The 24,924-nt window shown below is 40.6% G+C and overlaps 1 protein-coding gene across 1 annotated transcript in view; it reads left to right on the top strand.

The window, feature by feature from the left end:
- STK3 (serine/threonine kinase 3) overlaps positions 1-9,456 on the top strand; it is a 248,629-nt gene extending 239,173 nt beyond the window's left edge. Inside the window, exon 11 of the mRNA XM_080646972.1 lies at positions 8,088-9,456. Coding sequence (XP_080503098.1) covers positions 8,088-8,246 — 159 coding nt within the window. The 3' untranslated portion in view covers positions 8,247-9,456. The remainder of the gene's footprint in view (positions 1-8,087) is intronic.
- The last annotated feature ends 15,468 nt before the right edge of the window (positions 9,457-24,924 follow it).

Genomic DNA, 24,924 nt, shown 5'->3' with positions numbered 1-24,924 from the left:
CTTCTGCAGTTTATTCCTTTTTGAAGACTGCTCTCTAAAAAATATCGTGATGTGGGGTTTTTCATTCACTGTGTCCGTTATAGCTCATACTTAAAACCCTCTCTGCTCAGGTTGAAGACCCCAGGCACATCTCAGCAGCACACCCGTCCCTTGCGGTGACTTAACACTTTAAACTCTCTGGTGGTGCTAGATTCAGAATGTCAGACTTGACCCTAGCTGTGTGCTCGGTGGGTTGTCATCATCCTGTGCACTGAACAGTTGCTGGTTCGATTCCCAATCAGGGCGCACGCCCAGATTTCCGGCTCTGTCCCCGGTAGGGGCGGGCAGGAGGCAGCTGACTGATGTTTCTCTCTCACATTGATGTTTCTCTCCCTCCTCCCTTTTCCTAAAAGTCAATTTTAAAAAATATTTTTTTAAAAAAAGAATGTCAAACTTGGTATAACGAAAAAAAGCGTTGACCTAGAGGGCAGGTCACAGCTCTGTATTAACCAGGAACGTAGCTTTGAACAAGCCACCTCTTAACTCCTCACCTAAAATACTGGGAAATAGCGTAGAATGTTCTCTTTTGTAATGATATTCTAAAGGTTTAACTCATAAACCAACTTTATAGTTTATGCTTCTTTTAAATAAATGCTTTGGGTAATCCCAGATAATCCCAGATCTCAAAATGTATTTCTCTCAGGTCCATCTGATTCAGATTTCCTGAAGTCAGTTTAAACTCTTTTTATGGAGTTGATTTTATTCTCTGCCTTTATAAATATGTATCGACCCCTGATATTTGACATTTCAAATACCTAAATAAGGCAAAAATACTTGTGAATAGAAAAAAAATCCCTCAGGTAATAAAACAATATCGTTCTGAAACTTGTCTTTTTTTAATTTAAATTCTTTATTGTTTAAAGTATTATATAAGTCTCCTTTTCTCCCCATTGTCCTCTCCCCAGCCGTCCCCACCCCCCAACACATGCCCTCACCACCTCACACACACACACACACACACACACACACACACACACACACACACACACACCATCTGTGTCCATTGGTCATGCTCATACGCATGCATACATGCATTGATCCCTTACCTCCTCACCCCCCGCCTTTGGTTGATCCCTTACCTCCTCACCCCCCGCCTTTCCTCATAGATGGACAGTCTGTTCAATGCTTCTGTGTCTCTGGCTCTATTTTTGTTAATCAGTTTATGTTGTTCATTATATTCTACAAATGAATGAGATCATGTGATATTTCTCTTTCTCCGACTGGCTTATTTCGCTTAGCATAATGCTCTCTAGGTCCATCCATGCTGTTGTAAATGGTAAGAGTTCCCTCTTTTTTATAGCAGCGTAGTATTCCATTGTGTAGAAGTACCACAGTTTTTAATCCACTCATCTGCTGATGGCACTTAGGCTGTTTCCAAATCTTAGCTATGGTAAATTGTGCTGCTATGAACATAGGGGTGCATATATCCTTTCTGATTGGTGTTTCTAGTTTCTTGGGATATGTTCCTAGAAGTGGGATCACTGGGTCAAATGGGAGTTCCATTTTTAGTTTTTTGAGGAAACTCCATACTGTTCTCCACAGTGGCTGCACCAGTCTGCATTCCCACCAGCAGTGCACGAGGGTTCCTTTTTCTCCGCATCCTCACCAGTACTTGTCGTTTGTTGATTTGTTGATGATTGAAACTTTTTTTTTTCTTTGAGTGTTTTTTAAGAAGGTGTGGGTCCTGCTTCTGTCTTTGTGTTCAAGTTCTTCCTGTCACTGCATGCAGCTCATTTATTAATCAAGTTGTGTGTCCCTAGTGTTTGTAAACTTGGTTTCACAATATTAGGCCATTGTTCATTGTGTAAGTTCTATTTTATCATTAAATTTAGTACAAAATTGTATTTTAAAAAATTAGCCTAAAACATAAAATCCTTTTCCAGATGAGTTATTCATTTTTGTACATTTGTTCATTTACGGTAAAAACCACAAGGTATGCGTGTTCTAACACCTTCTCTTCACTGGCTTAGAGCTGTGGTAACACAGCTGCGTGTGTTCCACGTATTATAGAAAGATGGCTCCTAAGTAGCAATAAAAAATGTAAGTCAAGTTGCTCCACGCACATACCAACTTGAAGCAGCCTCCCCTCCCTTTGATAGGTGCTTAGGAAACCTGATGTTAGTCAAGGAAACTTTCTCACAATAATACTGATATTTATTCAGGAAGCTCAACTTTTCCTTCTGACATTATCCTTATTAGCCCTCCAAATTATTAGAATTTGGATTAGCATTTTAAAAGGGCGATAGTGGATTGTGTGATATTATAGGGCTAGTTTATCATTATTAGTCTCCATAAAATTTTATCTGGTCTGGGAGTCCTTTTACTACTAAAGCATACTGAGCAGGGCTGTTTTTCAAGAGATCAAAAAGCTGCTTCTGCCACGTTTCCTCCCCGAACCATTTCCAGGCTGTGGGAGGCTTGATGGCTATGGAAACAGAGTGGTAAATATATGTTCTTAGGGTTTAACCAGGAGTCAAAACCCAGACCCACCTTATAGTGAAAAATGCTGCCAGTTAACCTCACTTTTTCTTTTTTTTTAAATCTAGTTACCACATTTTAGATTTATTTAGAAATCTGATATTTCTGTTTTATTAACAAAATGAGAAGAACCTCTGACCACAAATGCTAAGGTTTGGGGGTTATTTTCTGTTGAATACCATAGACAGACCATACGATCAGGGTCAAAACCTTTTCTAGGAAATCTTACCCTCTTCCAGGGCTTCAGTTTTATCCTAAACGCTGATGATGTCTTTAGCTTGAATCTTTCCCCTGAGCTCCAAACCCCCAAATTACAATCCATAACTGACATATCCACCTTGAAGCCTTGTGTCTCTCTCAAAAGCAACAGGACTAAAATCAATTTCATTAACTGTCCTGTCTACCCATCACCCAACCTTGAAGCAGGGGTCATTTTTAGCCCTTTCTTCTTTCCGAACCCTCATGATCAGTCAACAAAAGCCCTATCAGTTCTGCATTCAGTCTCTCAAATGCCTCTCTTCTCCATCTTCCACTTCCGCTCTCCTGACTCAGCCTCAGCTCTCACTAGACTGTTGCAATAACCTGCTGACGGGTCTTCCTTCCTCCATTTCCCCAGGGCAATCTATTTTCTACACCCACCATTGGAGATATTTTTCTAAAGCTCATTCATGTATGATCATGTCACCATTTGTGCTCAGAATTATCTAGCATTTCTTTTCTGTCAACAGAAAGTTTGCAGCAACATGCCTAAGGCCCTCAGCAATCTGCCCCCTCCCTTCCTGCCTCGTCCTCTGGCCCCGTGGATCCCTCACACGTCGCAGCAGTCAGCCGACATCTCCAAGGATGCCAGGCATTTGTGTGCCTTCTGCTGTTTCCTTCTGCCTGTCCTGTTTCTCGTCTTCTCAGCTTACTCACCCTTCAGTGAACGAGCTGTTCCTGGACCCGTCTTGCCAGCTAGATTGCAAGCTCTCTGTGGGAGGCAGAGTGATTTATTCATCTCTGAATTGGTGGTGCTTGGTCCATAGAAAATACCAATAAATACTTGATAAATGAGTCATCTGAAGTTCTCTGGCAGTCCAGCTGAAAACATAGCTATAAATGTAGCTTATGTGGAAGTTGGATTTCCTGGCACCTTAACCTTACAGAGCCATGATTTTGAAATCAGATTATGAAAACAATATCAACAAAAACACTAGCTTTAACACTAAAGCCATGCTCTAACTTTCCTAAACAGGTTCCGGCTTCACTCAGAATCTGTTCATTCTTATTTAATGTAATGCCTTATACGATTATTTAATCAGTTTTCTGGGTCCCAGTAGATTAACAAATTTGAGGTAGAGAGAGGGTACAAGCCCAGTGATGGCCATGAAAGGGAGCTGATAGGTTCCCCCCAAATGAAGATAAAAAGCCAAAAAGGAAAGAGAGCATGATTACCTGGCACAGATTAGTAATCAATGGTAATAATCATCCTCAATGAAAGGCTGTCTTAGGTCCTGTGTCCTCTGCCTTAGAAGGCAGCATATTCCATTAAATGCTTTATAAAGATTTTCTGTTCAAAAGTTTTATCACTTGAAGAACTAAGACTTAGGTACTTCATGAAATTACGTATGCGGAACACCCAAATCCCTAACGGTGCCAGATAATGTCTCCAACATCATAGACCTGTTTTGCAAAGTTTACATATTGAAAATATGTCTGTTTAGGTGGAAGTTTTTTCTTATAAGTGGCTTCTTTCCCTGAATTCAGTTTATTATTGTAATATTTTTATAAACTATTGCCAGTTTGCCCCTCTAAAGGTAGTATAAGATATTTACAAAAATATCTTAATGCAAAAAATTGTTAAATAATGATAATTGTTTACTTTGTCTAATGTCATTTCTCCTAATCTTAGAGTAACCCATTCCTTTGAGTCATTTATTCTGTATTCCTATTTACCCACCTTCTTGTCTTGATGTTTAGCAATATAGTTGAGTAGTTTCTAGTTGTGTGTGTACAATCTCTAAAGTTTAAATATTTTGTAAAATATCAGTATTAGAGACATGAGACTCATGTTTAAAAATCAATAATAAAATAATACATGACTCTCGAATCAAATACTAAATTGTATAATGTGGTTGTGCTGTTATATACAAATTCAATGATGGGCTGAAATGGAAAGAGGCGAAGCAGAATGGGATCTATGTAGCCAGCACCCTGGCATGTCTCTCTCAGGGACACGTGGCTGTGTGTGGTCATTACTGGCCTTTCACCTCACCGTCACCTGTGTATGCAAGTTTCGAGGTTCCTGTTGGCTTATTCTTTATCCCCACAGGATAAAGTATAACTACTGACCGTAACAGATGCGTGACTAATGCTTGTATCAAAATTAATGAAAGCATGTAATACCATGCATTATAAGTAAACATATATAATAGTACAACATAATAAGCTCTATTGTTTAGATCAGTGGTTCTCAACCTTTCTTATGCCGCGACCCTTTAATACAGTTCCTCATGTTGTGGTGACCCCCAACCATAAAATTATTTTCGTTGCTACTTCATAACTGTAATTTTGCTACTGTTATGAATCGTAATGTAAATATCTGTGTTTTCCGATGGTCTTAGGCAACCCCTGCAGAAGGGGTCGTGACACACAGGTTGAGAACCGCTGCTATAGAGCCTAAGACCATCGGAAAACACAGATATTTACATTACGATTCATTAACAGTAGCAAAGTTACAGTTATGAAGTAGCAACGAAAATAACTTTATGGTTGGGGGTCACCACAACATGAGGAACCGTATGAAAGGGTCGCGGCATTGGGAAGGTTGAGAACCACTGCCTTAGGTGACAGATGACTAAAAGGTAACGGCCCCTTTTACACATATAGAACTTCGCACACCCCAGCGCCAGGAGGCCCCCTCAGTCTTCACCCCGGAGCTTCCTCCGCACCCGGCCATTCCTGCGCTGTTGGAGCTCCGCTTTTGAATTACTTCAGAGTCTGTAACTCGTTCTTTTCAGCATCTCCAACGGTGACGAATCTTTCTCACCGGAGAATGGATTTTATTTTTGGACCCAAGAGTCCCTTCGGGCCAGACATAGTGAGTAAAGTGGAGGGTCAAGCAGGAAGGCTGTTTGGGGTTAAAACTGACATGTGACTGTAAAGTCATGGGAGTGTTTTTGGCTTGGCTCATAAAATAGCCAAGGATAGTGATCTTCTTAAAACAAACAATAATCTGCGAGTTTCATCACTTTAAGGCCAAGTCTGGGTTACTCTCATCAGTTTCCGGCTCCGGAGCTGATCCAGGCTCTCAGGGCCCCGCCCGCCCAGGTTCTCTGATGCCCGTGGTCCTTCTCAACGTGGCAGGGCCTCCGCTGGGCCCTGCTCGTCTGACTCTTGTTCAGGGACCAGCACGGTCCCTGCTCCCTAAAGAGAACCTTCTCTCCATTGAATTTATAGCGGGGCTCTTTTCTCTGTGTTGGGAGTCTGTCTAAGAATCCAGTGGTCCTGGCTGCTGTGGCTCAGTTGGTTGGGTGTCCTCCCACGCACTGAAAGGTTGTTGGTTCCATTCCTGGCCGGGGCACATGCCCAGGCTCAAGCCCCAGTCTGGGCATGCAGGAGGCAGCCGACCGCTCTTTCTCTCTCACACCAATGTTTCTCCCCTCTCCCTTCCTCTTTCTCTAAAAATCAATTTTGAAATATTTTTTAAAAAGAGAGTTTTCCTAGTAGATACTACCCAAGTATCTTTTTAAAAATATAAATTAAAGAAAAATAACAGTTGCTTTCCCCAGGAAAATGCACACGTGAACATGCAGAATTTTGCACATGAGAAGTTGATTCCTGGACGTGAGTTAAGAACCTTTCACTCTAATTTGTACCACACACAATAGGGTTTAATTTTATAGGATCTTGCATCAATCCCTAAATGTTTATAGTTGCTAATCTTCCCCTTCCCTTCCAACTATAATTTGTAAGTTTCCTAAGGCAAGGAAATAGTTTGGAACTCATTTGCTTTCCCTACAGTACCTACCAGGATGTTGAGTATGCAATAGCATTCTGTAAATCATTATGGTTGAACAGATTTTTTTAAACCACCTGCCTGCCACCATTGCTTTCATTCAGTTTCTTAAAAAAAAAAAAAAAAATCAGATTTTTAAAAATGTTAATAAAATAAAAGCACAAGTGTTCAGTTATTTATCTCAGGGCATGCCATAACCCCTGAGCTGACCCCCCCAAAAGATGTGCTCAAGATAATCTTTTACTGTTTTGACGTATAAAGTTCAGGATGCCACAGATCCTGATATAGAACACATTTTATCCACAATACACATGTGACGTAAGACTTCTGCGCCACAGAAAACCAGGAAAGCATGTGCTAGTGTTGTCCCCAGAGGCCATCATGATCAAACTGAACCTTTACAGTCAAACTACATCATTTAGTCCAGCAATTTTTCAACCGGTGTGCCGCAAGGATTTTTAAAACATGCAATACCTGACTATTTAGTCAGGGCCACTGACCTCTTTTCTGTTAGATTGTCAAATACAAAAAAGATAACAGCCAACTTAACAATAGCCGTTCAGTGTGAATGAGTCAAAATTATACCTATTTTTTTTTTATCAGATTAGCAAAAGTATATTTTTTGGTGTGCTGAATTTTAGTAATTAGTTTATATATGACATGAGATGAAAATGGTTGGAGATCACTAATTTAGTCAAATATTATTATTCTCAAACTATAACATATACAGTGAAAACCTGACAGGCACTTCATCTTCAAATTAGCCACGCCCATGTCAGAACTTACATGACACCAGGTTTGGGATATTTCTTTTTTTTATTTTTATTGATTTTAGGGGTGGGAGAGGGAGAAGAGACAGAGAAATATCGATTTGTTGTTCCACTTATTCATGTTCATTGGTTGATTCTTGTATGTGTCCTGATCAGGGATCAAACCCGCAATCCTGGCATATCAGGATGACACTCTAACCAACTGAGCTATCCAGCAAGGGCAGATTTGGGATATTTTGAATCATAAATTAAAAACCCTATTTTATGAAAATGCTTGGGATAAAATTATCAATAATTTAATTTTTTAATTAACTTTCAGAGTGCTTAAAATTTAAGCATTTGGTAAAATGCAGGATAGACAGTTAATTTAACTTGTATTCAGTTTGGTCACAGTCTTGGGTGGTGTCTGCAAGTGTTCATGATCGTCTTTGCACTCCATACTGGCCAGGGTGTGAGCCATTAGAGTGCATTTATATGGAGCATGACCTGAAAGTCTATTTGTTGGCAATGGTGGATTTGTCTTTCTGCCTTTTTAAAAACAGATATATTTACCAGCTTATTTTTCTCATTTGCTCTTTTTTAAAAACAGTGTTTTTTATATTATTCTGTTGCAACTTCCTTGAGGTTCCTGCAAGATGTGACTCCTTGATTCTTCATGGAAGGAATTCCTGTTGTGATTATTGAACCATATTTCAAAGATAATGTAAAGAGTTTGCTGAAATAGTTATGCTAAAACTCATTAGATTTTAATATATTGTAGACAGTCTTACTATATTCATATCTTCATTGTTTCCTATGTCCAGTTAAAAAACCTGAGTTTAGAAGAACTGCAGACGCGGTTGAAAGCCCTGGACCCCATGATGGAGCGGGAAATCGAAGAGCTCCGCCAGAGGTACACAGCGAAACGGCAGCCCATTCTGGACGCCATGGATGCGAAGAAAAGAAGGCAGCAAAACTTCTGATCTAGTTTCTTCTCTGTTTGTTTCTATAACTATTCTGGAGACCAAGAAACCACTAAGAATTGAAGGAATAGTATGATTTCTTTTTAATTCCTAAGATCTGTGCTCTACAGCTAGGCAATGGTCAAAAACTGATTAGTATCTACCCAGGTAAAGTTCCAAAAGGCACAATCTACAACTGTACCCATTCTGTTTTCATTTTTAAACGATAAAAACAGCAGACATGTAGTCTTCTCTGTATCTGGCAGCTGCATACCAGCACTAAAACTATTATAAAATGAAGGCTGGGTTTAGAGACCTTGAAAATCCAAAGCTATTGTTTAATTATACAGCACTGAAGGGCTTTATGTTACAGCATTCTTTATTCCTATCTAGTAGCCTATTTATTATATCCCTTTAGGTAAACTTATTTATTTATGCCATTTCACTTTGTTTTGTTTTTTTTAAAGACACGATCAGGATACCTTTGGTGAAGGTAGGCAAGTATTAATAGATAATAATATTCAACCAAATTATACTCTAAGCAGGGAGCTATGGGGTACATTCCTTGATTTCCAGGATAGTTTTCCAATAGAAGCAAAGCAATAATAGCAATAGTACCTAAATGGGCCAGGCGTTTTTTATACTAGAGCAATAATTCCATTTTTACCTCCTGAAATTTTTAACTTTTTAATTCTTAATATTTGGTACAAATAGAACTATATATATTTAGGTCAGACAGAGTTATAATGTTTAAAACCAAAGAAATCAATGGAATCCTTGCACAGAAAAAGCGTGATAAATATTTTAAAAGAAATCCTTAAGACAAATGTAATTTCTTAATATTGTTTTATGTGTCATGTGTAGGTCTGATAGCTGAACTGTGTCAAACTGTAATAAGCTCATCAAATTTATTTCTGTGAAAATACACTCAGTTGTCACAGGACCTTTTTGTTGATTTCATTTATTCCCGGGGAATTGGTAAACATCATGTGCCTGATGATAACAAAATAGCAAAAACATTTGCACTGAACTGTGCAAGCCTTGGGGAGTGAAAAAAGAATAAAACCATGAAAAAGAAACTCATTCTAAGCTGAATGAACATTTTCGTGATTGAACTGGGACCAGTCATTTCCAAAGCTACATCTGGCCATCTTGATAGTTTTCTGTGTGTGTGTTTTTAATTACTATGTGTAAGTCATGAAGACAAATAAATTTTACTGTGACACCCAGCACATTTCATCTCTGTATGTTTTTTTCTCTCTTTTTTTTTTTTTTTTTCAAATCATCACTGGGATTCTCTTTTCCAGGGAAGGAAGATATATTAATAGTCAGGACAGGCAAGATTGCTCAGTGATAACAACCCTGAAACTTCAGTCGTTTAATATAACACAGGTCATTTCTCTCCTGTGCTCCATGCCCATCCCAGGTTGGCCAGGCGCCCTCTCCTGTCACACCCAGGAGCTGCTGATGGAGCACCCCCTCTACAACCGCAGCAAGGGAAGGAGCACTGACAAGTCTCACACTAGCTCCACCCAGCAGTGACTCATGGCCACTCCTAATTTCCTGAGAGCAGGGAAATGCAGCCTTACCCAGTGCTTTGCGGGCGAGAGCCAGGAAATGCTGGCAAGTTCACTAGTGACAGCCACAGAAGGTATTTCACCTCTGAAAAGCGTCTACTCCTTTTAAAAACGGCATTTGCACCCTAGGTAATGCCTTGGAGTAATATTGCTCTCTGTTGAGTTCTTACAGACAGTAAATTGTATGTATAATTGGGTATAAATTATAAGATTTTAAAATAGTGGTTAAGTATTGAAAATTTTATAAAGGTTTGTAAGAATGAAACTGAATTTATAAATATGCTTCAGCTACATCTTTATTGGAATCTGTTTGGGATTTTTTTTCCCTTTTTAATTGATAATACCTTGCCTAATTTGATGGAATCAAATGACTAATTTGCTATCACCAAAGTAAAATCACCTACATGCAATGACTAGAAACCTATGAAGATGATTTCTCCCCAGTTTACTAAATTAGAAAATGTATGCAAGGAGACTTGACTTGGGGTGGTAAACACACAAGATAGTGCACAGAGGATGTGGAATTGTGCACCTTAAACCCCAATGATTTTGTTAGTGTAACCCCAATAAAAAAAAATTTATGCAGATTCACTCAATAAGGCCTGTTAACCACTCTTAATAATTTAGTCTCAATAAAAATCCTCCTGTTAATAGTAAATATCAAATGTTACAATCACATTAAGATTTTTATGTAAATAGACTTTATTTCCTGTTGTTATATTTATGTTTTTTTTAAATACACATTTTAGAGAATTAAAGACAATGGGCATTGTTTAATTTTAGAGCCTTAGGAAGCTTTAGAACATTTTAGGATAGATAATCTGTTTTAAATTTTTTTCCTATCTTCTCACCCTCTGTCCCCCACCAATCAGAAAAAAACGGAATCTAACATTAAGTTTTGAGGAGCCAAAAACCATGAAAGAAATCCTCAAGTGTAGGTAAGCCTTGATTAATTCTGATGTTTAGGAAAGAGAGTTTTCAATTAATTTTAATGACTTTGAGAAGCAGCCTCTTCAAGAAGGGAGAATTCAGAGGAGCCACAGATGCAGCCCAGAGCTTACTGTGGGGCTCAGCAGGGAGAGGGGAGGAATCAGGTTGTGACTGGCACTCCCTTCAGCCAGGAAGAGCAATGGGATTTAGTGAGCATTCCTGAAGGAGTGGGCAGTACAAGCTGCTGCTGAGGCCAGTGAGCTGGGCAGGGACAGAGCACAGGGGCACAGCCACAGTTATCTGGTAATCAACATTCCAGACAAACCAAGCCACGGAGCCTGCCTGGTGCCTTCCTGAATCTCCCAGAGCTCCCCTCCCTTTGTGTCGGGTTGCAGAGCACATCATCTGCAAACCCCGAGAACTGGTACTAAAGAAACACTTTCCCAGGGCAAAGGGCTGACTCTTCAGCTGGTGGTCTGCTGGTCGCCATTGCTGGAAGGCAGAGCAACAAAGGCACCTAAATACTCCATTGACAGCTCAAGATAGCTCATCCAAACAGAAAATCAGTAAAGAAATAGACTTAAATGACACGTTTGACCAAATGGATATAATTGACACAGAGCTTTTCATCCGAGAGCATCAGATTTTACATTTTTCTCCAGCGCACATGGAACATTCTCAAGGATAGACCATATGTTGGTCACAAAACTAGCCTCAACAAATTCAAGGAGCTTGAAATCATATCAAGCCTATTCTCTGACCACAATGCTTTGAAATTAGAAATCAACTGCAAAAAAAGAAGTTTTTAAAATACTCACAAATATGTAGAGATTAAACAACCTACTACTAAAGAATGACTGCATCAAAGAAGAAAGAAAAGGTGAGGTTAAAAGATACAGAGACAAATGAGAATGACAGTATGACATACCAAAACCTCTGGGATGCAGTGAAAGCAGTAATAAGAGGGAAGTCTATATCATTACAAGTCTGTCTCAAGAACCAAGAAAAATCTCAAGTAAACAACCTAACATTACATCTTAAAGAACTAGAAAAAGAACAAAGCAGCCCCAAATCAGAAGAAGGAAGGAAATAATAAAAATTAGAGCAAAATTAAATGAAATAGAGAACAACAAAATTAATTCAAAAAAATTAATACAACAAAGAGGTGGTTCTTGGAAAAGATTAATATTGACAAACTCCTGGCTACACACACTAAGGAAAAAAGACAAGACTCATATAAACAAAATTAGAAATGAAAGAGAAGTACCATAGACATCACAAATAGAAAGGATCATACTAGAATACTATGAAAGACTGCCACCAAATTCAATAACCTAGAAGAAATAGATAAGTTCCTAGAAATATATAACCTTCCTATACTGAATCATGAAGAATTAGAAAATCTAAATAGACTGATCAACAGTGGAAAAATTGAAACAACCATCAAAAAATAAAAGTCCAGGACAAGATGGCATCATTAGTAAATTATACTAAACATTCAAAGAAGATTGGGGAGAAACCAAGATGGCGGCATAGGTAAGCACCTAGGCTGCTGCCTCGCACAACAATTTCAAAACTACAACTAAAAGACAGAATGGACACCATCCAGAACCACAGAAAAGCTGGCTGAGTGAAAATTCTACAACTAGAAGGAAAGAGAAAAGCTCACAGAGAATTGGAGGTATGGCAAAGGGTCTTTGTGTGCACAGAGAGGAAGGGCGGCTAAGAGCCTGGCTGACTTTCTCTGGCGGAAGGGGGAAGGAAGCCCCCGACCGCACTGAACCCCAGTTCTGACTGCACTGAACCCCAGTTCCAGGCGAGCCCCTGGGGACCCACGCTCTTACGGGGGGAATCTGGACTCTCGGGCAGAGACTCGGGAGCCGGGGAAGGCAGAGGTCTGAAGGCGCGCGCGTGCCAGTGTGCACAAAGGCTGCGGAGGTTGCCACAGGCTTTCCCTAGTGGAAGGGAGTCAGAAGCTCCTGACTGCACTGAGCCCCAGTTCTGACTGCAGTGAACCCCAATTCCAGGCGAGCCCCTGGGGACCCACGCTCTTGTGGGGGGAACCTGGACTCTCGGGTGGAGACTCGGGAGCCGGGGAAGGTAGAGGTGTGCAGGCACGCGCATGCGCGCAAGGGCAAGGCTGATGGGAAGCCAAGACTGTCTGCTCCGCCCTGAGACTCCACTCCATCCAAGCTGAGCACAGAGGCTATTGCAATTTGGCAAGTCTAATCCTATAAGGCTGTCTCCAGCACCAAACTTCTCCCAGTGTAGACACAGCTGATCCTTACAGCCAACTGGCCTGGAGATCAGTTCCTCCCAGTGATACCAACAACAATCAAGACTTAACTACAACAAGGCTGTACACACAGTCCACAAAGGGGTGCGCCAAGAGTGTCCACCTCAGGTTAACTGGGGAGGCTGACCCACTGGGCCATATAGGAAACCTAGCACACAAATCTAACCTACCAACTCAGGGAAGCAGTGAAAATGCGGAGACAAAGAAACAGATCACAAACGAAAGAAATGGAGGAAAACAAACGATTGGATATAGAATTCAAAACCACGGTTATAAGGCTTTTCAAGAATATCCTAGAAAAGGCCGATAAATATAACAAGACCCTCAAAGATATGAAAAAGGACCAACTAGAAATTAAACATACACTGACTGAAATAAAAAATATTATACAGAGACCCAAAAACAGACTAGAGGAACACAAGAATCAAGTCAAAGAATTGAAGTACAAAGAAGCAAAAAACACTCAACCGAAAAAGCAAAAAGCAAAAAAAAAAAAAAATCCAAAAAGTTGAAGATAGTGTAAGAAGACTCTGGGACAACTTCAAGCGTACCAACATCAGAATTATGGGGGTGCCAGAAGAAGAGAGAGAGCAAGATACTGAAAACCTATTGGAAGAAATAATGACAGAAAACTTCCCCCACCTGGTGAAAGAAATAGACTTACAAGTCCAGGAAGCGCACAGAACCCCAAACAAAAGGAACCCAAAGAGGACCACACCAAGACACATCATAATTAAAATGCCAAGAGCAAAAGACAAAGAGAGAATATTAAAAACAGCAAGAGAAAAACAGTTAATTACCTACAAGGGAGCACCCATATGACTGTCAGCTGATTTCTCAACAGAAACTATGCAGGCCAGACGGGAATGGCAAGAAATTTTCAATGTGATGAATAGCAAGAACCTACAACCAAGATTACTCTACCCAGCAAAGCTATCATTCAGAATTGAAGGGCAGATGAAGAGCTTCACAGATAAGAAAAAGCTAAAGGAGTTCATCACCACCAAACCAGTATTATATGAAATGCTGAAAGGTATTCTTAAAGAAGAGGAAGAAGAAAAAAGTAAAGATAAAAATTATGAACAACAAATACATATCTATCAACAAGTGAACCTAAAAATCAAGTGAATTAAAAACCTAAGGAACAGAATAATCTGGTGAATATAATAGAATCAGGGGCATAGAAAGGGAGTGGACTGATAATTCTCAGGGGGAAAGGGGTATGGGGGTTCAGGAAGAGAATGGACAAAAATCATACACCTATGGATGAGGACAGTGGGGGGGAGGTAAGGGCAGAAGGTGGGGTGGGAACCGGGTGGAGGGGAGCTATGGGGGGAAAAAGGAGAAACAATTGTAATAATCTGAATAAAGATTTATTAAAAACAAAAAACAAAAAACAAAAAAAAAAAACAAAGAAGATTGGATACCTATCCTTCTCAAACTCTTCCAAAAAAAATTGAAGAAGAGGCAATACTTCCTAACACATTCTACAAGGCCAACATAACCTTCATACCAAAACCCGGCAAGGATAACACACACAAAAAAGCAAATTGTAGACCAGTATTTCTGATGAATACAGATCCAGAAATCCTAAACAACATACTAGGAAATCGAATACAGCAAGACATTTAAAAAAAAAACATCACAATCAAGTGGAGTTTATTCAGGGGCAACATATGCAAATTGATCAATATAATATACCACACTAACATAACAAAGGACAAAAGTCATATGATCTTAACATTAAATGCAGAAAAAGCACTTTATAAGATACAACATCCATTTATGATTAAAACATTCAAATTGGTATGAAAGGACCTCAACATAATAAATACCATATTTAACAAACCCTCAGCTATATGATATTAGCTACACTGAAAAACTGAAAGCTTTTCCTCTAAAATCAAGAACAAGACAAGGATGTCCACTCTCACCACTCTAATTCAGCATAGTGCTTGGAAATCCTAGCCAGAACAATCAAGCAAGAGAAAGAATAAAGGCATCCAAACTGGGAAGAAAGAAGTAAAACTCACTTTGCAGACGACATGATTCTGTATATAGAAAACCCTAGAGACTCCACCAAAAATCTATTAGAAACAATAAACAAATATAAAGTTGCAGGATACAAAATCAATGTACAAAAATTCACTGCATTCCTATACTAACAATGAAATTTCAGAAAAGGAAATGAAAAAAAAAATCCTCTCGCAATTGCAACAAAAAAATAAAATACCTAGGAATAAAGTTAACAAAGGATATGAAGAACCTACATACAGTACTGGAAACTACAAAGCATTATTAAAAGAGAGTGAAAAAGACACAATGAAATGGAAAGATATTCCATGTTGATGGGTTGGAAGAATCAACATAGTTATAATGTCCATATTACCCAAAGAAATATATAGATTTAATGCAATCCCCATCAAAATCCCAATGACATTTTTTAAAGAAATAGAATTAAAAAATCATCAGATTTGTATGGGACCACAAAAGACTCGAATAGCCAAAACAATCCTGAGGAAAAAGAATGAAGCCAGAGGAGTCACACTCCTTGACTTCAAATTATACTACAGAGCTACAATAATCAAAACAGCATGGGTTTAGGCAGAAGAACAGATACACAGACGAATGGAACAGAATTGAGAGCCCAGAAATAAAACGGTATGTATATGGGAAACTAATTTTTGACAAAGGAGCCAAAAACATACAATGAGGAAAAACCTCTTCAATAAAAGCTGCTGGGAAATTGTAAAGCTACACACAAAAGAAAAGAAAAAAATGAATCCAGATTACAGTTTGTACCCATGTACAAAAATTAATTCAAAATGGATCAAAGACCTAAGTATAATATCTAAAACAATAAGTTACATAGAAGAAAACATAGTTACTAAATTTATGGACCTTGGTCTTAGAGAAGATTTTATGAATTTGACCCCAAAGGCAAGGGAAGTAAAGGCAAAAATAAATGAATGTGCCTGGCCGGAGTGGCTCAGTTGGTTGAGTGTTGCTCCATGCACTGAGAGGTTGCTAGTTTGATTCCTGGTCAGGGCACATACCTGGGTTGCGGGTTTGATCCCAGTCGGGGAGCATACGGAAGGCAGCAGATGAACATTTCTCATATCAGTGTTTCTCTCTCGCTCTTCCTTTCCTCTCTCTCTCTCTCTAAATATCAATGGAAAAATATCCTCAGGTGAGAATTAACAACACAGGCAACCAACTGAATGGGAGAAGATATTTGTAAACAACAGCTCTAATAGGGGGTTAATCTCCAAAATATATAAAGAACTCATACAACTCAACACCAAACAACCCAATTTAAAAATGGGCAAAGGACCGGAGTAGATGCTTTCCCAAGAAGACATACAAATAGGTGACAGATATATGAAAAGATGTTCAACCTCACTAGCTATTAGGGAGATGCAAATCAAAACTACAATGAGATACCACCTCACACCTGTTAGAATGGCTATAATCAACAAGACAATAACAAGTGTTGGAGAGGTTGTGGAGAAAAAGGAGTGCTCATTCACTGTTGGTGAGAATGTAAACTGTTACAGCTACTATGGCAAACAGTATGGAGGTTCCTCAAAAAATTAAGAGTACAGTTACCATATGATCCAGCAATCCCTCTTTGGGTATCTACCAAAAAAAAAAATTGAAAACATTTATTTCCAAAGGTATACACACCCCTGTGTTCTTTGCAGCATTATTCACCACAGCCAGTGTTTCCATATAGATGATTGGATAAAGAAGAGGTGGTAAATATATTCTATGAAATACTACTCAGCCATAAGAAAAGATGAAATACTGCTATTTGTGACAATACGGATGGACCTTGAGAATATCATGCTAAGTGAAATCAGTCGGTCAGAAAAAGCTAAGAACCATATGATTTCACTCATCTGTGGGCTATAAAACTGAAACTCCTGGACACAGACAACAATATGGTCATCACCAGAGGGAAGCAGGCTGGAGAGGTAGTAAAGGGTAGAGGGGGCCAAATATATGTGACAGAAGAGGATTTGACAATGGGTGATGGACACACAATGCAGTATACAGATCATGTATCTTCAAAACGTACACTGGAATCCTGTATAATCTCATTAACCAATGTCACTCCAATAAATTTAATAAAATAAATAAATTCAAGCTAAGTAGAAAAAGAAGAAGAAGCCTCATTATTTTAACCTTGGTTGCTGAGAATGTTCCAAAAATAGGTATGTACTTTCTGCACACCCCCATTCTTTAATAAATATAGTATTGTAACTGTGATAGGAGCTAATGAGTGAGGGTTTCATCTTGCTGGAAAACCAGCATGCTTGAATATGTTGTTCTGTAAATGAAAAAGTTTTTTTCTTTGATTGAATGAACTTTGATTACTTGTTTCTACAGACTTACAATATACTTAGCTTATTTTAGCATACATAGTTGTATATTCAAAAATATGAGCTAATTTTGCCAATATATACCGGAGAACAATATGTATTATTTGGGACACTTATTATGTGTCAGACACATATGTTATTTACATGCTTTTATATTTCTTTCCTCTGCTTATTTATGGGATCACATACCCAAGGTTTAAAATTACTCTCTCCTCCCTGAAGGATATGTAGGTTCTCTGATGGAAATTAATATAATATATTAATAAGATGTTTTTGACTTAGAGGAGATCTTTCTAAATTACTGACACCTTAGCATTCAATAAGAATGCTACATTACTTTCCTAACCTGTATGTTAAAAATTGATGATTAAAATAAATCCTGATAACACTAATGCTACAACATTCTAAGTAGAACATCAATTTAAAACATTGGAGTTATATTGTATTCCGAAGCTGTTATTAGGCACAGGTGTTAATGAGGCATTTCATCGAAATGCTGTTTTGGAGTACTAGATGCTCTCTTTTTTGACCCCAAACCGCAGAAATCTGGGTTCTAATTAGAGAACCATTTTTTGTCCTGTTTGGCAATGTGATCAGATCTGGACCCAGGATGCTTGTGTACTTTAGTTGGGTAGTTGATGCCACTAACTGGTGGCCTGTCCTCCAGGGAGTCAGTCCCCTTCTCACTATGTCACATCCACAGAAAACACCTTCAGCCTCAGCCGACCACTCCCGAGTCACAGAAAGACCCCATGAGAGAAAGCTCATGACCGAGTCAGTGTTTCCACCAGCCCGGAAGAGCAGCTCTGCCTGTTCTCACGCTGGACCATCATTATCCAGGCCCCCTGCCTCCATTCTTCCCACTCGATTAAGCTCCTTAAATTAAAATTCTGACTTTGGGGTCGCTCTTCTACTCACTGAACTTCACCCACCAAGTTCAGACTGAACTCTGCCTCCTGGCTTTCAAGACCCAACTGACATAACTTATCTCACATTATTGCCTTATTACTGTCCCTTCTTCCACCACCTTAACTGCTTCCGAACTCTGTTACAATTATGTATCTGATTACTGGGTTAGAAGACTTTCGCAAGCAGAGCCTTGGTGTTTATTCATCTTGTTTCTCCACAGTGCTGACCGGGATATTAAATGTAATTGGAAGTAAATAAAGTTTCATTGAATGAAATTAGCTCAAACAACAAAATTGTCATCGTTAATCATACAAGTTAATCTGTCTCCTTACATCCAGATAATCACAATAGCAACAGTAATAATGTCAACTAGGATTTTGGCATCTAAGCTGTGCGCTTTTGATAGAGTATCTCAGATCTTCACAACAAGATGCAGTCTTTTCCTCAGAGAAGAGAGGATCAGAGAGATTAAATGAGGTTACAAAGCTAATCAATACCAGCATGAACTTTCAGCTCCCAGTTTGAATGTTTCCAAAACGGTTGCTTCTTCTGCTGGACCACATGGCCTGATAAACACAGGAGGTCTGGCTTTAGAATGTTAGTGTTGCTAAGCCCACCCGCTGGTCTGTCTTAGAAGGAGATGCTTTTCATTTTAAATTTAGGAGAGGACCATTGTTAGCAGATTTGTACCTTTTCTCCATTTCAGTGGAACCTGCATTTTCTGAAATGGCATCCTTTCTACCTGTAGGGGGGAAGCAGGGGGAATTTACTTGTGTCCAAGATGAGTTATGAAAGAAAAGATTTTTTTTCTTTCATTATTAGGATATATTTGGCATCTTTTGCCTGGAAAGCTTTTTTTTTTTTTTTTTTTTTTTGAAGTAAAGTATGTTCTATTCTCTCCCTTAACCAAAATCTGTCTTTGATCATGAGTGCTTTAGAGAATTGTTACTTAGCACAGTGGAAGGTGCCTGGCCTCAGAAGCCACATTTCCTGGGTTCAAATCCTTCACACTCTTGTTGCCCTGGGCAAGAATAACCATTCAGCTCATCTATTTTTTTTTTAATCTGTAATAAAGCAGCGGTTGTGAAGATCATCTATTCAGGCAGTCCTCGGGTTACGTCAGACTTGACGTACATCGTTTCTTGGTTACGTCGCCATCTCCCATTTATTTATAAAAAAAAAGTTCCGTCATTTCGACGTATGTACATATGTGCTTTATGTTTTTTATTATTTATTTATCACAAGTAAAGGTCAGGAATTGTTATCTTTCTTTTAAATTTTTTTTACTGTTTCACTTCATTACTGCTGTGTGTGTGCTCCATGTGAGTGACGTAGGTGCTTATGTAGGTGGGTTCCAACTTACGGCGAAAATCGCGTTACATCGCGCTGTAGGAACAGATCTCCAGTGTAACCCGAGGACCTACTGTGTGTGTGTGTGTGTATCTATATATACATATATATATATATATATATATATGTATATGTATATGTATATGTATATGTATATGTATATGTATGTATGTATACACACACACACACACACACATATACATATACATACATATAAAAGCCTAAGTGACCGGAATGACCGGTCGCTATGACATGCACTGACCACCAGGGGTCAGATGCTCAACGCAGGAGCTGCCCCCTGGTGGTCAGTGCGCTCCCACAGCCAACCTTCCCCAGCTGGTCAACTTCCTGTGGTCCCTCCCCCGGCCGGCAGGCCCCAATCGCCCAATTGGGGCTGGACTCCAGTCTGGAACAGGGAACCGGGAATGGGTGGCGGCAGACACGGCCCCTTTCCCAGGGGGGCCAAGGGCCGGCTCCCTCCTCAGGGCCCGTGGCCAACCTCCCCTTGTCCCTCCCCTCAGCCAGCAGGCCCCAATCAGCCTGGCCCCGATCAGCCCTGATCGCCGGCCAGGCCAAGGGACCCTACCCGTGCACGAATTTCGTGCAGCGGGCCACTAGTGTAAAATATTTAACAAAGTTCATGGCATATGGCACATAGATGGATATTAGCTTAAAAATAAAATGAACTTTTAACTGTTTTCAGTCTAGTGCATTGTTTTTGCAAGAATGAAGAAAAGGCTCTGTTTTGCATCGATAATTAAGTTTACTGTAACTTCCACAGTGCATTAGAGTCTCCTAAAACCCAGGTGCATCTTCCATTAAGTGCCAGCCTACTCTCAGGGAGTCATTTGCCCTGAGGAAAAGCATATTTAATTTTTAAAAGCATTTCCTTCCTCTCTTCTTTTTAAGAATTTTATTGATTTTTAGAGTGAGAGGTAAGAGAGAGAGATGTGTGAGAGCAAAATATCGATCGGCTGGCAGGGAGGGAGCCCGAAACCCAGGCCATGTGTCCTGACCAGGAATCATCCTGCAACCTTTCGCTGCATGGGAGGGTGCTTCAACCCTCTGAGCCACGCCGGTCAGGGCCAAAAGTATTTCCTGTCTACCTAGAGCACAGAAGTCATTAGGTCACCACACTTTCCCCTCCTCTCTTTAAGACTGTCCTTTCTCTTTTAGGGATATTGTTAAGGTTACCATCACCTCATTAGTGAAGCTACATCAGGAAATTTCAAATTTATGCCCCTAAGGTTTTGTTTCACTAAAGCATTCTTGGTCCTTAAAAATATGAATCATATAATTGACTGGGTTTCCCAATTTGCTTTGGTCCCAGAAAGCTCAAAATCAAATGTATGGTTAATAAATAGCTTTATAGGGTTTTTATGGTCTGTATACTTACATTCCCCTGATCCTATATAAAATCTGAAAAGATTTTTAAATAGAAGGTAAATATCTGGAGGCGTAAGTCCTTGCACTGCAGGGGTGGGCGCCTTCTTCCTGCCAAGGGCCATTTGGGTATTTATAACATCATTCGCTTCATATCATTCACTTAACATAAACTTACGTGGCTATGAAAAAAGCTCCTGGATTTATTGAATTCTGAGTCCCACCTGCAGTTGCCTTGGCAGGGCCAGACCAAATGATTTGTGGGTCTTCCATGGCCTGCGGGCCGGGTGCTCCCCACCCTGGTTTAAAGGATCTGGTTCCTTGTCATGTATGATTCTTCCATCCTCTCCTAGGGTTCTTGTGTCTGTCAAATGAGCTGATATGTGTCCAGGGGATTTGTTGCTCTGGTCCCGAACCTAGAACTCCGGCTAGAATCTTCCCCATGTGAGTGTTACCACCAGGAGTGTGAGGCTCCTGAGACTGAGGTCACCCCTGTCCTTCCTGCTGGGGATGAGCTAAGGTAGGGAACACCAGGATGCCCTTGGCCCTCAGCCACCTGTTCAATCACATTTACACGAACACCGATTCAGGCTGACCAGGCCTCCTCCAGCCCCAGGTTAACCAACAGGTCAGAATCCCTCAAAGAGCCTATTGACCTCCCGTATTTTTCCACTTTTATTGTTCTATTCATGAGCCACTTCAGAGTCTGAACGCAAAGGGAAGGATATGAAGGAAATAAATGGAGGGCAGCAAAGAGAAATGGGTTTTCTTGGCATGATAGCAATCACGATTGTAACCAAAAGTTACAAAACAGTGTCATCCCCGACATTTCCTCGATAGAAAAACAAGTACATTCCGTTTTATGAGAAAGCACTAAAAGCTAGTGAGTTTTAAATGTTTTCTAGTAGAAAATCCAGTGCCTGCAATTAGTTGTGTTTTAAATTTTTAGAGAATTTTCCAAGGTGAACTAATTAATTGAGTGGACGCTAAATAAAACCTGATGCTAAAGCGCTCAGCTTTCAAACACTCTCCCTCTCATGTTCCCGTGAACGCCAGCGTGCTGGTGGGGGCAGCGCCACAGCTGTGTTCCTTCCCATCTTTCCCATGACAGCTTTCGTTCCTATTTAAAAAGGAAAGATTCTAAGCAAAAATATTCAAATGAGAAGACAGAACAGCACTTGCCACCCAAGTCTTTGATGTTAAAAAGCAAGCTGCACCGAGGAATCTGAAGCGGAGAACTGTTTCATTATTAATGAATCTGTGCAAAGTCATGGGTTCGTTCTCTGCTGACCTTTGGTAATGTAGAGAGAATTGTGTTTTAAAGGCCCACCAGCTGATGACCGTAAATCCGTTTACATGCTTACAATGTGGTCTTTGAAAATTAATACCTGATATCAGTAGACTAGTGAGCCTGGGCCTTGACAAGTTTCAGCAAGGCTTTTTTATTTCCGGGTTAAATTAATTGCATTAACAAGTTCAGTAGTAACGGGATATGATTCACATTTGTTTGTTTTTAATGTGTTTTTTTGTTTTGTTTTTTTCGAGAGAGAGAGAGGAAGAGAGAGGGACAGGGAGAAATATCATTGATCTATCTTCTGCATGCCCCCTACGGGTGATGGAGCCCACAACCAGGAGTCAAACCAGCAACCTCTTGGTTCCTGGGTCAACGCTCAACCACTGAGTCACACACACCAGCTGGGCTGATTCAGATCTTGAATCTGACAGGCAATCACTTAAGTCCAAACAATGCTTTTCAAGTTCTTAATACAAATTTATTTCAATTTCACATAAATCCGATGGGTTGCTAGTTTCTTATTCTTGTTCAATGAATCCCGAAGTCTTGCTGGGTCCCTTGACATTTATCCAAAGCAATGACAGCAAATATATATAACACATACAGATATATACAGTATATACAAATATACACTAAGTGGCCAGATTATTATGATCTCTCAACGCATAATAATCTGGCCACTCAGTGTACTTCTCTTGAGTACCTCATTTATTTAATATCAAAGATACTATAAATCGTGCACCTGATCAGTTTTCCCCTTTGCACTGGCTGATAGAAAGCTCAGGGCAAATAGGTGGTTGATCTCCAGCCAAAGTCTAGAATACTTTTGGTACCCATTTGAGATACAAATACACTGAGTGGCCAGATGATTATGCGTTCAGAGGTCATACTAATCTGGCCACTCAGTGTATACAATATTTGTCTAGAGTAGCTATTGCCAATTTGGCTGAAAGGCAACAACAGCTTCTTCTGGCAGAAAAAGCCTGCTCTTACTCTGTACGATGTAAAGCAAATTCATCTCTTTATATATTGAGGTTGTTATAAAAGAACGAGACAGAGACACGTGCACAGGCACACATAGACACACATGCACACATACCCAGACACACACCTCCTCCTGCGGGGCCATGTGAGACGCCTTTTCACCCAATGACACGTGTGAAAGAACTGGGGGCTTAGGGCACACAGGGAAGTCCTTCCACTCAACACAGCGCCCTGCCTAACAGTGACTCTCCGCTGATTTCTGCCTCTTGGTTCCTTTCCTGCCTTGTTTGAGGAGGCCGGCTCTCTAGTCTCTCCAAATGCGTGACATCTGCACATCCCAGTTTCCGGGCATCAAGCTCATCCCTGAAAGATCAACACAAGCCAGTCCTTGGGCGCAGGCTCAGGGCGCCCTGCTGGAGGAGAGCTCCGCTACATTTGCATATTCCCGGGGCGGGGGGAGGTGGAAAGGTCAGGTAAATGCCAAGGTCAGGAGGACGCCTCGGTCTGAATGGGATTTTTATTTTATTTTTTAACATGAGAAGGATTTTTTGAAAATGAGGTTACTGGACAATCAGTGATCTCATGTTTAAAACTGGCAAATTACGTAGAAATATATTGAAATGCTTTAAATCGTGTGTCCCCAGGTTCCCGGCAAAGTGAAGGCACTTGGCCGCCATGAGGAGGAGCCCAGGGTACTTCAGGGGCTGTATCAGTTCCCACCAGCTCCTCCCTCCAGAAGCAGCCCGCACATCTCAGACCGGAGCGGCAGGAAGAAAGCCGCTGCCTCCTCTCCAGGGACCCCCTGGGTTCTGTGCACTGCGGGCTCCCTCCTGGCCCCCTCGTGTTCCACAAAAGAAATGCAGGCTGCGACCCCGTGGTGCTGGCCTTTGTCATCGCTGACCCTGAGCCCCGGACCTGCAGAGTTTGCCAGGAAAATCCATACAAAGCCATCAGATCAAAAGTGAGTCTTGCCAGCTCTCCTCGTAGGAAATGGTTGGATGGGTGTCTGACTGCTAACACCTCAGTTCTTTTCCTAGGAGGTCTGAAAATAGCTTGGAGTTCCTTAAATGTCTGGAGATGTAGGCGGCGAACGCGTTTTGAGTGGAAAAGAACCTCCCTGAGGCCCCCCAATTCTGTTTCTACCATATTCCCCCAGTGCCAGCCTCATACCACAGCCCCCATGCCCAGAGGTAACACAGTGCTGGGCAGGTCACGGGTCTCTTTAGGAGACAGTCTCCCTGGGCAGCTGGTAAGCCTGGTCACCCAGCATTTCCGGCCCTTGGTGCTGTCAACTCTGTGTCCCTGGTTATAATTCTCTATGTCCCTAAGGCCTGTCCCTGGTTACCCCATTGACAGGCAACTCCTTCCTAAAGGAGCCCTTTCTCTTGTCTTCAGCCTCCATGGGCCCATGCAGACTTTTCACTTCCGCAGCTGTGACCCGTCCTGTCTGAGGTGTAGTCAACATAAGCACCACAGGAGCTAAGGAAGCCGCAGTCAGCCTGAGGCACAGGAAGGGGCGAGAACCTGGAAGGGGCTGTAGAGGATGGATTGGATGGGGAGCCTGGGCATGACTCTGTTGGAAATTAACAAA

This window comes from Plecotus auritus (assembly GCF_963455305.1).
Source record: "Plecotus auritus genome assembly, chromosome: 11".
Lineage (NCBI taxonomy): Eukaryota > Metazoa > Chordata > Mammalia > Chiroptera > Vespertilionidae > Plecotus > Plecotus auritus.
Note: the sequence above shows the minus strand (reverse complement) of the source record. Positions and strands in the feature narration are given on the sequence as shown.